This window comes from Tinamus guttatus, unplaced genomic scaffold (genome assembly GCF_059628265.1).
Source record: "Tinamus guttatus ecotype Peru unplaced genomic scaffold, ASM5962826v1 Tinamus_guttatus_pri_ptg000563l, whole genome shotgun sequence".
NCBI classification, from domain to species: Eukaryota; Metazoa; Chordata; class Aves; order Tinamiformes; family Tinamidae; genus Tinamus; species Tinamus guttatus.
In genome coordinates, this window is record NW_028289097.1 from 2,175,195 (window position 1) to 2,188,835 (window position 13,641).

At 65.4% G+C, this 13,641-nt stretch overlaps 2 protein-coding genes across 2 annotated transcripts; one reads left to right on the forward strand and one right to left on the reverse strand.

The window, feature by feature from the left end:
* The first annotated feature begins 799 nt into the window (after nucleotides 1–799).
* MICAL1 (microtubule associated monooxygenase, calponin and LIM domain containing 1) lies at nucleotides 800–8,484 on the forward strand. The gene is made up of 23 exons (XM_088534448.1): nucleotides 800–1,063; nucleotides 1,601–1,808; nucleotides 1,925–2,041; nucleotides 2,226–2,327; nucleotides 2,409–2,564; nucleotides 2,789–2,889; nucleotides 2,992–3,249; nucleotides 3,570–3,685; nucleotides 3,768–3,894; nucleotides 4,075–4,147; nucleotides 4,340–4,478; nucleotides 4,557–4,744; nucleotides 4,907–5,016; nucleotides 5,136–5,186; nucleotides 5,660–5,831; nucleotides 6,404–6,486; nucleotides 6,612–7,275; nucleotides 7,516–7,571; nucleotides 7,656–7,754; nucleotides 7,848–7,941; nucleotides 8,014–8,113; nucleotides 8,193–8,266; nucleotides 8,348–8,484. The coding sequence occupies exons 1-23, from the start codon at nucleotides 800–802 to the stop codon at nucleotides 8,476–8,478; spliced, it is 3,483 nt and encodes a 1,160-aa protein (XP_088390574.1). The 3' UTR covers nucleotides 8,479–8,484.
* A 782-nt stretch (nucleotides 8,485–9,266) lies between these two features.
* SMPD2 (sphingomyelin phosphodiesterase 2) lies at nucleotides 9,267–12,909 on the reverse strand. Its single transcript, XM_088534479.1, has 10 exons — nucleotides 12,904–12,909; nucleotides 11,477–11,683; nucleotides 11,322–11,398; nucleotides 10,960–11,053; nucleotides 10,790–10,879; nucleotides 10,508–10,590; nucleotides 10,268–10,400; nucleotides 10,070–10,174; nucleotides 9,725–9,875; nucleotides 9,267–9,640 (listed from the first exon to the last, which is right to left on the reverse strand). Exons 1-10 carry the CDS (start codon nucleotides 12,907–12,909, stop codon nucleotides 9,267–9,269), a joined length of 1,320 nt encoding a protein of 439 aa, XP_088390605.1.
* Nucleotides 12,910–13,641: the final 732 nt, after the last annotated feature.

Below are 13,641 nucleotides of genomic sequence, written 5' to 3' on the forward strand. Positions count from 1 at the left end.
GTGCTCAGCCCTGCTCCACTTGTGTCTTGGGCAGCACCGGAACGCCCCGGAGAAGTGCACGGTTCTGCTTTCTGCGCGGAGCGAGGTGGGGACCTGCCGTGACGTGAGCACAGGAAGCTCCTGCAAAACCCGTCCAGGGTGGCAGCTCCTTTACAAAAGCTTAAAACCAGGCCAGATTAGGGCAGTTTTCCACAGGGTTGACCAAAGAGGGTTCCCTGCACCATCCCGTGCCCCTGCTGCGAGCGTGGGGACTTTGACGCCTTCCAGGGCAGAGGGTCCCAGTGCTCTGGCCGAGCGTGGTGACAGTGACAGGGGAAGCAGCTCTCATGGCCAGGCAGCAATCGCAGTGCTGCAAAACATCAGAAACAGGATCTTGGGCCGAGACAGTCCCGAGGGAGCCTCCATCCTGCCCGGAGCCGTCCCTGCCTCCCTGGAGCCGCTCAGACCACTCTGGTGGTGGGAATAGCCTCTCCCAAGCCTCCATTTGTGGGACCCGGTGGGAGTTGGAGAGTGCAGAGAAAATCACCACGAGCAATGGGGCTGCTGATTTACCCGGCACTTAAATGTCTCTATTCCCTGCTGCCATCACCGAAGGACAGCAGCATGGCTTGGGGACAAAGCCCTTCCCCGTCCCGTGTCTTGCTGCTGCCCTCCCACGAGCGGGATGGGGCCACGCACTGGTGTCTGCAGCCCCCGTGCGTGGGTGATGCTGGAGCTAGGACTGGTCCAGGGGGTCCTTGGGGGACGCAACGGGTCCCCCTTCCCTCTCTCAGCCATCCCCATTGTGTCCGCTGGCAGGATGAGCGCACCGAGCAGCGATGCGGGCAACCCAGCCCACACGCTCTTCGAACGGTTCCTGCGTGCCGGGCAGTGCCAGGAGGTGCTGGGCACATTCGGGGAGCTGCATGGGCACCTGGGGCTGCAGGGCACCACGGGGCTGCAGCTCTACCGGGAGCTCAAGGCCGCCCTCAACTCGTGGAGTGCCAAGGCGCTGTGGAACAAGCTGGACAAGAAAGCTGCCCACGGGGACTACGAGCAGGGCACGGCCTGCGCCAGCACCAAGGTACCCGTGGGGTTTGGATGCCACCATGTGCCATCCGCAGCCGGAGCATCCGCTGGGAGCCCAGCACGAGGCCCTTTCTCCCGGAGTGCCCGGGGGGTGGGGGGAGATCCCGTGGGACACGGGGACCCTATTTGCATGCTCCCGGGCTGGCTGTCCCCCCGCCGGTGTCCCTGTCCCGTCCTGCCCGTCGCAGGCGCTGGCGGGAGGCCAGGCTCCGGCGCGGCGCTTTGTCAGTGAAAAGCTCCCTGCTCTGCAGCTGCCGCAAGCGGAAACGAGCTCCCTTATCTCACCCAGCCTTTGGCTGCCGCTCTTGCACCAGTGCAAGGTTCAGGAAACCAGCGTGGTGGCGAGGAGACCCACCAGATCCCCCCCCGGGGCTCCCTGCAGTGATTGCTATCCCAGGGAAGGGGAGGGAACGCGGCAGCATGGATCCTGAGCCGGGATGGGGAGATGCTGCATTGGTGCTGGCATCCCTGGGGATCCATCCCCATCCCGCTGCAGCACGTCCCCAATGCAGCGCCCCTGTCCCCTGCGCAGTGCCTGGTGGTGGGGGCCGGTCCCTGCGGGCTGCGCGTGGCCATCGAGCTGGCGCTGCTGGGCACCCGCGTGGTGCTGCTGGAGAAGAGAGGCTCCTTCTCCCGCAACAACGTCCTGCACCTCTGGCCCTTCACCATCCACGACCTGCGGGCGCTGGGCGCCAAGAAGTTCTACGGGCGCTTCTGCACCGGCACCCTGGACCACATCAGTGAGTGGCAGCAGGGACCCGCTCGGCACCCCCTTGGGACACCCCAGAACCCCACCAGCGGGTGCATGGGGACATGGTGGGGCTGCCACCCCTCTGTGCGCTCTCTCCCTCTCCAGGTATCCGGCAGCTCCAGCTGATGCTGCTGAAGGTGGCCCTGCTCCTGGGGGTGGAGGTTCACATCAATGTGAAGTTTAAGGACATCCTGCCCCCGGCGGGCAAGGCGGGTGGACAGGGTAAGGCACTGGGTTGAGAGGGGGCACCCAGCACCCCTGGGGACGAGGCATGGTCTTTGGATGGGGCACAATGTCCACCCAGCACGTGGAGGGACAAGGGGACAAGTGCCTTCCCTGGAGCAGAGGCCCAGCATGCTCGTGACACGTGTGTGTCCCCGCTGATGCCTCCTTGTCCCCGGCGCAGGGGGCGGCTGGCGGGCGGCGCTGCAGCCCAGCTCCTCCGCGCTGAGCCGCTACTCCTTCGACGTGCTCATCTCTGCCGGCGGCGGCAAATTTGTCCCCGAAGGTGAGTGGGGACCATGGCGGCTGTGGGGGGGGACACCCGCCATCGCGGCCACCCCTGCGCTCAGCTCCCCGGTGCCCGCAGGCTTCGTGCGCAAGGAGACGCGCGGCAAACTGGCCATCGGCATCACCACCAACTTCGTGAACCGGCACAGCCAGGCCGAGGTGGAGGTGGCCGAGATCAGCGGCGTCGCCCGCATCTACAACCAGAGCTTCTTCCAGAACCTCTACAACAAGACGGGTCGGTGGCCAGGCCCCGCGCGGGACCCTTGGGGTGGGACTGGGGGGCCTCTGCCCTGCTGGATGCTCGTCCCTGTGCTGGGATGTCTCCCTCGGGATGGTGGGGGTGCGGCATCCCTGCACGATGCCCTATGTAGACCTGGGACAAGGGACGTTTGGGGGCTGATCTGGCACCGGGGGCTCTCGGTGCTGCTGGGCTCAGCAAGGCTCCCACCTGGACACCAGGTATCGACTTGGAAAACATCGTCTACTACAAGGACGACACTCACTACTTTGTTATGACGGCCAAGAAGCAGAGCCTGCTCAAGATGGGTGTCATACTCCAGGTGAGGAGCAGCGTCCTGCTCGGAGCCGGGATGCAGAGAGTGGATGGACGGGCAACCCTGGGCCATGGGGACAGGCCAGTCACCTTCATCCCATCCCCGCAGGACAAGCCGGACACGGAGAGCCTCCTGGCACCGGACAACGTGAACCGGGAAGCCCTCCTGAACTACGCCAAGGAAGCGGCCAACTTCTCCACCAACTACTGCCTGCCCCAGCTGGAGTTCGCCCGCAACCACCGGGACGAGCCGGACGTCGACATGTTCGACTTCACGTGCATGACGCGCTCGGAGAACGCGGCGCTGGTGCGGGAGCAGCACGGCGCCCGCCTGCTCCTCGGGCTGGTGGGCGACTGCTTGGTGGAGGTGAGGAACCGGCCCCACCACCCTCCGTGCCTCAGTTTCCCCTCTGAAAAGGAGGCAGGGAGCTGTTTTGACCACATACAGCCCAATCCCTGGTGCGTGCCCCATCCTGGCTCCCATGCGCCCTGCACCGGGATGCCTCCCTGATGTTGTCCCCTTCTCCACGCTGGCCCTGGGCATCTTGCCTGCGTCTCGCTGTCTCATCCGGCTTTCATCTCCAGCCAAGTGCCGGCAGCTCCCGGCCTCCTCCCAGCGCCCCGGCCGGGCGCTGCCGCCCGGACCGGCCGCGCGGCTCCATCCCTGTCCCTCCTTGCTCCCCGCAGCCCTTCTGGCCGCTCGGCACCGGCGTGGCCAGGGGCTTCCTGGCCGCCTTCGATGCGGCGTGGATGGTGCGGCGCTGGGCGGGCGGCACCCCCCCGCTGCAGGTGCTGGCCGAGAGGTGAGCGGTGCCCGCGGCTCCTCGCGCCCCCGGAGATCCCGGCTGGTGCGCGGGGAGGCTGAGCCCTGTGCCCGGTGCCCAGGGAGAGCATCTACCAGCTGCTCTCGCAAACGTCGCCGGACAACACCAGCAAGAACGTGAGCCAGTACAGCATCGACCCGGCCACCCGCTACCCCAACGTCAACCTGAACGCCATCAAGCCCAGCCAGGTACCTCCGGCATCCCTCTCCGGGGGATGCGGGAATGAGCCGGTGCCCCCAACTCCCATCCTGGGGGCTGGTCCCTCTCCAGGGCCTGCCAGGGAGCTGGGGACACCAGGGTGCTGGGGACACCAGGGTGCTGGGGACACTGGCTCTGTGTGGTCACGAACCCGTGTGTCCCCGTGGTAGGTGCAGGATCTCTACCTCTGTGGCACGGTGGAGGTGGACCACAAGGGCAAGTGCAGCGAGCGGCTCAGCACAGGTATGAGCAGATGGTCCTGGCCCCGTCCAGGCTCCCCATCCTCGTTTCGCTCCCAGCTCCTGCCCAGCAGCATCATTCCCCGCCTCTGCACCCCCAAAGTGTGGGTCCACATCCCCAGCGCGTGCCTGGGAGCGGATGCCTGGGATGCCCCAGATCCGTGGGATGTGGGCACATTGCTGTCCCCCGCTGCAGTGGCTGGAGATGCCTACGAGGAGCTGCTGGGCTGGTGCCAGGCCAGCTGCCGCGGCGTGGAGGTGACCGACTTCACGCGGTCGTGGCGCAGCGGCCGCGCGCTCTGCGCCCTGCTGCGCCGCCTCTGCCCCGACCTCATGTGAGCAGCGTCACCGCGGCCCCCGGAGCCCCCGGCCCCGCTGAGCCGGCCCCCTCACCCTGCCCCGTCTCTCCATAGGGATTTTGACTCCCTGGATGCGCTGGAGCCCGTGCAAAGGCACCAGAAATTGCTGGATGCGGCAGAGCAGGAGCTGGGCATCCAGCCCGTGCTCTCCAGCGCCGAAATGGCCTCCATGACGGAGGCCGATCGCCTGGGCCTCATCACCTACCTCAGCCAGTTTTACGAGGCCTTCAAGCCTTCCCCAGGTGGGAGCCTCTGGGCATGGCCATGTGCCTCTGCCGGCCGTGGTGGGGGGATCATCCCAGCTCCTTCCTCGTCCTGAGCACCCCGAATAGGGGATTGGGGAAGGCCAGGCGTCCCCATCTCACTGCACCACCTGAGGGTAGTCATGTCCCTGCTTCTTACAGGGTCAGAGGATGTTGCTGCCAAGTCGCTGTCATCCCGTGGCACCAAGGGCGCCATCCTCTTCCTCAGCAAGCTGCAGAAGAGCCGCAACATGACGTTGAAGCGTGCCCAGGTGAGGAGCGTCCCGTCCTGTCCCATCCCACCCCATCCCATCCCATCCCGTCCCGCAGCACCACTGTGGGCCCCGGCTGGCTGCTGGCCCCACTCCCATCCACCTGCTCCGCGTTTCAGGATGGTGCCCAGAAGGATGCTGAACCCAAGAGGAGCCGCCGGGAGGCAGAGGTGGGTTCACGCAGGGACATGTCGGGTGGCAGGAAAAGGCGTCTGTGTCCCCAATGCCCTCTGGCAGGTTGCCCCATGGGTGGCTCCATGGGCAGGCCATGCCTGGCCTTATCCATGGGTGGCCTTTTAGATGGACCTGGGGCCCAATGGAGACGTCTGGGATGGTGGCTATGAGCAGCCTCCAGCGGATCCCGGCCAGGTGGGTCCCATCTGCCCTCGGGTGCAGCAGGTCCGTCCATGCCAGGCACTTGGGGGGGCTGGAGCGGAGCCACGGGCAGGGATTTGGGCTGCGCCAAGCAACACCCACGAGCCGGGGACTCCTCCCAGCGCGTTTCCTGACCCGACTGGTTTTCCGGAGCAAAGCGGTGCCGCTCCCTCCGCGGTGCCAGCAGGCCCTTCCCGAGCCTTGGGAGCTGGAGGGGGGTGATCTGGAGGGTGGTCGCCGTCGTCCCCCCATCCCTGCGCTCCTGCAGCCGCCGGCGGCGCGCGGCGAGAGCAGCGACGCCTGCTACTTCTGCGGCCGCCGCGTCTACATCGTGGAGCGGGTGAGCGCCGAGGGCCGCTTCTTCCACCGCGGCTGCTTCCAGTGCCGGCGCTGCGGGGCCACCCTGCGCCTGGGCGACTACGCCTTCGACGCGGAGCACGGTGAGACCCCCGGCCCCGCGCGCTGCCCTGTTTCGGGAGGGAAGGCCGGGGGCTGCTCCGTTGCTGTGGATGGGGTTGCAGCCGGGTCCCTTCTTGCAATCCCCGGTGTCCCCACATTGCAGCCCGTTGAGTCCCCATTTTGCAGCCTGTGCGGTCCTGGCTTTGCAGGGCATAGTGCCCCCATGCTGCAGGCCATGGTGTCCCCATATTGCAGCCCATGGTGTCCCCATGTTGCAACCCACCACTTTGCAGCCTATGGTGACCCACACATTGCAGCCCATTGGGTCCTTGCACTGCAACCTGGCAGGTCCCTGTGTTGTAGCCAACATTGTCCCCCTATTGCAGCCGGTTGAGTCCCCACATTGCAGTCTGCAGTGTCCCTATGTTGCAGCCCATGGTGTCCCTTCATTTCTGCCCATGGTGTCCCCACATTGCAGCCCATGGTGTCCCCCCATTGCAGCTAGTTGGGTCCCCATGTTGCAGCCCATTGCCTCCCCTCCGTTGCAGCCCATGCGGTGCCCACATTGCAGCCTCCTTCGCAGCTTGCAACACAGGTTTGTGCCCTCCTGCAGGTCATTTCTACTGCTTGCTTCACGACCCCAACCTCCCCAGCATGGACCTGCCACACGATGGGTCCCCGCTGCTGCCCGAGCACGTGAGTAGCCCCAAACGCGACAGGGCAAAATGGGGGCCAGCCCGGAGCCAGCGTGCCGGCCCCCAACCGGGGGACGGGGGACAGGGATGCTCCAGCATCACCTCCTGCCATCTCCTCTGCCCCAGGATGTCAGCACAAGCCACCCGACCCCAGTCACAGGGAACTCATGTGTGACCCCCGAGGAGGCAGCATCTGCTCAGCCCCCAGTGGTCCCAGTGCCACCACCTGCTTCGCCACCAGAGCCTCTGCCGGAGTCACTGTCGGAGTCTCCACCGCCAGAGTCGCAGCTGGAGTCACCGCCGGAGTCACTATCGGAGCCACCTCTGGAGTCGCCGCCGGAGTCTCCACCGCCAGAGTCACCACCAGAGTCACTGTCGGAGCCACCTTTGGAGTCGCCGCCGGAGTCACTAGCGCCGGGGTCGCAGCTGGAGTCACCACCGGAGTCATTGTCGGAGCCACCTTTGGAGTCACCATCGGAGTCACCACCACCAGAGTTGCCGCCGGCAGAGCCCAGCAGAGCAGAGGAGCCAGAGGCAGCGCCTGAGGAAGCGATGGAGGAGCAGGGCCCCGGTGCAGAGCCGCACGGTGATGAGGGCGAGGAGGAGGAGGGCGACGAGAGCGGCGGCAGGAGGAAGATCTTGCTGACGCCGCTGGAGAAGCTCAAGTTGTCCACGCTGAGCCTGACGGCCGACGCGGAGCCTGAACCACCACCAAAGCCGGCCAGGCTGATGCTGAGGGCCCCGGGGAGACGCCCTGGCCACTGGGAGGATGAGGAGGAGGAGGAGGAAGGTAGGTGGCTGCCAGATGGAGCCTCTTGCAGATGGCGGGGAGGTCCCTCCTGCTTGGGCCATGTCCAGTCCTCCCTGTCCTCCCTGCCCAGCTCGCCAGGGATGGTGCTGCCAGGGGAGATGAGTTCGTGGGGGCTCAGCCCATTCTGTTCCCATGCACACATGGCCCCAGCGAGCTGCAGGCACCCTCCCTTCCCACCCCAAAACGGCAGCGCTCCAAAATGGCTCTTTTCCTTGGCAGATTTGGTGGAGAGCAGCAGCGAGGAGGAGGAAGACTTGGACTTTGGCACTGAGCCTGTGAGTGGCTCCTCCGTGATGGAGGGGGACAACAGGAGTCGCTCAGGGGGGTGGTGGGGACAACACTTGTGTTTCCGCTTGCAGGTCCCGGTCCTGGAAGGGTCGGAAAAATTTGCGACATGGACGCGGCTGCTGCCCCGCCAGGCGCGGGAGGCGCAGATGCAGCGGTTCTGCAAGGCGCAGGTAGCCACGGCGGGTACCGCGCTGGCCGCCATCGCGCTCGCGGCCACCGTGTGCCATGCCAGAGTGGGGGCCAGCGCTGCTCTTGTCCCCCAGGCCATCCAGCGGCGCCTGGAGGAGATCGAGGTGACCTTTGGCGAGCTGGAGAAGCAGGGCATCAAGCTGGAGAAGTTCCTGCGGGATGAAAGCGGTAGGGACCGCGCGGGACAGGGGCAGACCGGGGGCACCAGGCGCCGCGTGGCCGCTCACGCTGCCCCCGCAGCCTCGCCGGCCGAGCTGAGGACGCAGTGGATGAACCAGCTGCTCTACCTGGTGCAGAAGAAGAACAGCCTGGTGTCCGAGGAATCCGACCTCATGATCGCGTAAGGAGCCGCTGTGCGAGGTGACACCGGCGGGGACAAGGCCCTTGTCCCCCGTGGCCACCGCTGTCCCCCTCCACAGGGTGCAGGAGCTGAAGCTGGAGGAGCAGCAGAGCCGGCTGGACCAGCAGCTGCGGCGCTTCATGAGCAAGGAGGGTAAGGGCCCATGGTGCAGGACGGGGGAACAGGGAGGGGACCGGGCACCTGGCCCCGGCTCCAGCCTGGTGGCTCCCGCAGACGCGCAGAAGACGCCGGCGGAGCGAGCGGCCGAGCAGGAGACGCTGGCGCAGCTGCTGGAGGTGGTGAACCAGCGCAACGCCCTCATCCATGTGCAGGAGGAGAGGCGGCTCAGCGAGCTGCGGGACTGAGCCCCGCCAGCCACGGCGCTTTGGGGGGGACCCGATGTGGTCCCGTCCCGCCGGGGCTGGGTGTCACCCTGCTGGTGCCACTGCGGGTGCCTTGCGCTGGGTGCTAAGCCAAGGAGATGCTGAGGGGCGTCCTTGGATGTGGAGAGGATGCAGAGCCCAGGGCACTTTCCCAAGGAGCGGGTGCAAGGATGTGGCTGCAGCCACCGGCGGGTCCTGGCGGCACACGGCACCGCAGGGTGGCGTCCTGGTGGCGGACACGGTGACGGTGGCAGCAGTTCCCAGGAGCCACCTTGGGACACCCATCCCAGGCAGACATCCGCCCCAGCCTGGCGCGTCCGTCCCAGCCCTGTATTTCCCAACCCAGAGTATTTCCCTTGCACTGACTGCCCTGGTCTGCTGCCAGCTTGGAATAAAGCTTCTTCCATCCAGCACAAAGGATTAAAACACTACCTTTATTCCTATTCCCATCCAATCCAGCATCAGAGCCAGACTTGGGAAGCGCAGTCGGGTCCAGAGCAGGACCAGACTGCAGCGCGATCCCTGTGGAGAGCCCAAGGCCAGAGGTGCTGCAAAACCCACGGCAGCGTCACCGAACCTGGGCTCCTTGGGGCTCCACGAGCTCCGCGGGGCTCCTTTGAAGTGGGAAGGATGGAGGGAAAACCAGGCAGCGACTAAAAATGCCTCCGCGGAGGCTCCGGTGAGGTCTGCGCCTCCACCTCCGGAGGCTGAAGCCAGGGGAATGGGCAGCGGCGCGACCCGCGCGCCAGCGCCCGCTCCACCGGACCCGGCTAGGACAAATGGCGCGGGGGCGAGGGGACAGCGCGGGCCGGCAGCGGTGACCGCCGGAGGGGCAGCGCCATCCGCATCTCCTCCTCGGCGCCCTGCAGCAGCCGCCCCTCCGTGACATGCAGGAGGTGGAGGAAGGCGGCGACGAGGAGGACGCCGAGGGCGAGCGCGGCCAGGAGGCAGCAGGAGAGCGCGGGGAAGGGCCGCGCGGCGCCCCAGCCCGCCAGGCGCCCCAGCGCCGCGGCCGCCTGCAGCAGCAGCAGCGCGAGCGCGAGCGCGGCCAGCCTGCCCGCCGCGTAGCGCCGGCGCCGCGCGCCCTGCAGCCCCACACGCACCTCGGCCAGCGCCTCCGTCACCGCGTCGGCCGCCGCCGGCTCTGCGGGACACGGCGCGGGGCTCAGCGGGGGCAGGATGCTGAGGAGGGGGGAGTCTCCCCGAAACGCTCCCCGCAGCGTCTCACCGGCTGCGGCTGCTCCCCGGGGCCGCTCCTGCCTCCACACGCGCAGCGTCGCCATCACGGCCTCGTGGTCCGAGTAGGGGATGGCCTGGCCCGGGGCTGTCCCCATTGTGGTCCGCAGCTCCTCGCACTTCACAGTGAAGTTGGACACGGCCTGGACAAAGCGGAGGGAGGGATGGGGACGGTTATGCCGCAGCCTCCTCCTCCCTGGAAACCACAGCCCGGCGCGGTGCATCAGCTCGCGCAGCCACGGGGATGCAGGGACTAGGAGTGCATCCTTCCCTGGCTGGAGCGTGAGGGATGTGGGGACTGGGAGCACATCCTTTCCCATACGGAGCCAATCCCGACCTTGTAGAGGATGTAGTCGATGCGGATCCCCAGCGGGAAGGGCCGCAGCTCCGTCTTGTCAGTGAAGCAGTTGTCCGGGATGAGGGTGCAGCCGTCTTTGCAGCCCTGAGACCACAGCACGGGTGTCTCCGGCTCTCCCTGCCTGGCACTGCGGCGGGGCCGGAGCCGGAGCCGTCGGGATGGGGGGACGCTGCTCACCTCGAAGCGCTCGGCTTCGGTGAAGGCGTCGCGCAGCCCCGTGCAGCCGCGCAGCAGCCGCATGCCCAGGTCCTGCGGCTGCGTGTTCAGGTCGCCCCCCAGCAGCACCACATCCGCCGCCTGGGATGTGTGGCTGCGGGGACACGTAGGGACCTTGGCCACGGTGACGCTACCCGCAGCGGGCGCTCGCCTTGGTGCAGACCCCCCTGGGGACCCTGTGAGTCCACGGGGGCCACTCACCGGATGAACTGTGCCAGCTCCCAGGTCTGCACGAGGCGGTGCGGCAGGTAGGCGTCCTTGTCCCGGCAGTACTCGGCATGCAGCTGGAGAGGGGACGACGTGGCCGTGACCCCCTCCTTGCTGCTCACTGTCCCCCTGCAGCCACTCCAGGCATCTCCTCAGGGACATTCCCAACCTTTCTGCTTTCATCCCACCCCAAATCCCAGCTCTGAGAGGCGGAGAGCACCCCCCATCCAGACCCCCCATTCTTGTTCCATGCTAGCTCCTTCCTGGGCCACTCACGTGGGTCACATAGACGTTGAAGACGATCCCGGCAATCTTAAGTACAATGAGCCCTACGGATTTGCCACAGAACCAGTCTCCATGCTGCAGCTGCCAGGGAGAGAGAAGAGCGGGACGAGGCTGGCGCGACGTTCCCGGCTCGGGAACATGGAGCCACTCGCCCCGCTCACCATGTAGGGGTAGCCGTTCAGCGAGTACTGGTGGAGGAAAGTGTCCAGGATGGGGAACTTGGAGAAGACGCAGAGGCCGCTGCCGATCACCCCGCTGCAGGACAGAGAGGGACCGTGAACGGGTGCGGGTGCCCCGTCCGTGCCACCCTCTGTCCCTAAGCAACAGGCAGCAGGGAGCCCGGGTGCCTGGGTTCCAGCACCAGCTCTAGCACCAGTTGGAACTCCTGAGCATCAGGGTCTCCAGGTTGTATCCGTGATGGACAGGGAATGTAGAACCATGACTGAGGTGACCCAAAGGAGCTTTCCTGGCTTTCCAGGTCATCGTCACGGCATCCCCATGCCCAGGACACAGCCCCTCTCACCTCCTGAAGTAGTGCGAGAAGGGGCAGCAGCTTCCCAGCTTCTCCCGGAGGAGGCCGTAGTCCTGCTCGCTCCACACCTGGAGAAGCGCAGCGCGGGTTGAGACCCGGCACGCTCAGCACGTGCTCTGGCCGCGTGCCGCCCTCCTCGCTCTCACCTCCTGCAGCAGCACCAGGTCGAAGGGCTCCTGGCGCAGGGTGTCCCCGATGAGCCGCACGCGCTCCTGCCGACGCTTGCTCAGGTAGCGGATGCCCCTGTGGGAAACAGGGACCACGGGGCAGCCGGAGCAGGGAATGTCCCTGGGATTTGGGCACCCAGGCGCGCGTATCCGCACCCATCCTGGCCACTCCGGTGCCCACGAACCCTGTGCTCACCAGCAGTTGAGACTGAAGACACGGAGTTGCAGAACAGGATCTTCCTCCATGGCACCGAGCGGAGCCCCAGCGTGTCCGCTGGGAGAAGCTGCAGGAGATCCTGCAGGAATAGGCTGTGCTGGGAGCAGCTGGACAGTCACTCCAGCCCGGATAATCCTGCCTCCCACGGCTCCGGCTCTCAGCAGAGCACCCTGCTGTGGATTCGCTGCTGGCTAATATCGGGTTGAGCTCTTGCCGCAGGTGGTTTCTCGTGGGGTCTCTTCTTCTTTCGTCTCTTTTTTTTTATTTTCCCCCCCAAGAAACTTGCAGGAATTTCTCCTTCTTGAGGCTCCTGCTCTGCGCCCAAGCTCTGGGGAACTTGGAGCCGCTTTCCCCGAGCAACTGGGAAAAGCGGCTGCGACAGCAGCACCTCGGGCGGCGACAGCGACAGGCGCCCGAGCAACAGGCGGAGTTGGGTAACAAGCGGTGCGGAGCAACAGGCGGCTGCAGCAACAGGCGGTGCGGGTCAATGGGCGGCGCGGGTCAACAGGCGGAGCGGAGATACAGGCGGAGCGAAGGAACAGGCGGAGCGGGGCCGGGGCGGCCCCAGCGCCGGGAGCGGCGGGACTACGAGTCCCGGCAGGCAGCGCTGCGGCTCGGAACGGAACGGAACGGGACGGGAGGCGGAGAGCGGGATGGAGGGGGCGGGACAAGGAGCAACGGGAAGAGGGACAAGGAGCAATAGGGAAAGGGCTGGGGTGCAACTGGGGGAGGGAAATGGGATGCAATGAGGAAAGAGGCAGGGGTGCAATGGGGAAAGGGACGAGATGCAACGGGAAGAGGGACAGGGAGCAATGAGGGAAGGGAGAGGGTGCCATGGGGAGAGCAACGAGATGCAATGGGGAAGGGGAACGGGGTGCAATGGGGGGCTCAGCGCGGGGACAGGAGAGGAGCCACGGGAAGCGCCGGGGATGCAAGGGGGGTGCATGGGAGAGGGAGGGAAGCGCATGGGGACAGGGAAGGGGTGTCCGGGAGAGGACATGGGGGCACATGGGGAGAGGATGGGGGTGCGATGGGGAGAAGGTGCCTGGGGAGGGAGCAGGATGCAAAAGAGAGGTCCAAGGAGAGGGGTTGGGGACAAGAGAGGGTGACTTTGCCCCTTCTCTGGGGACAGGGCCACTCCTGTAAATACAATGTCTCAGGCTGCGGAAAGGAGGAAGGTTTCCATCACCTCCATCCTTTTCACTGTACAACGTGACGAATACGATGGAAAGCAGGAACCTCAGGACCATTTGAGCCAACCCATGAACAAATAATTTTAATGTTTTTTTCAGCAGACCGTAGTTTTCTCGGGAGCGCCACAGTCTCCTCACTTTGCAGTTGGACAGATACAGTAAACACAACAAATATATGATACAACCCATCACAGCTGGATTAAAAAAAAATACACAAAAAATATAATACATAAAAAAAATGGATTTTTAACAATGTGGACTGACACAGCTCTAAAAATGGTGATTGTAACCCTGGAAAGCTTTACAAAGTCTTTAAAAAAATAAAACAGTACTTCATGTGAAATTCATAAATACACTGGAGGAGAATGGGGTGGGGGGACTGAGAAAGGGTCTCCGGGATCCAGGTGTGATCCCGTCCGTGCAGGCGGATGGGGATGCGGGATGGAGGGGGGGGCGCAGAGCAGTCCAGTTCCAGAGCACGTGGGTCCCCGCCGGGGGCGCAGCGGCCGGCGCCGCTCCGGGGCCTGGAAGGCGCGTGGGGAGGTTGGAGCTTGAATTCCCAGGGGTTGAGAGCGGCGAGTGAAAGGAAAGAAAACAAAAAAATAAAAGCAACAGCAACAAGCGAACATGCTACGGAGGAGAAGCCGCCGCCGCGCGGCGATGCTACGGGGACACGGTGCAGATGCAAAACCGCTCGGCAGCGGGGTCAGCGAGCCTATAGACATGTATTAAAA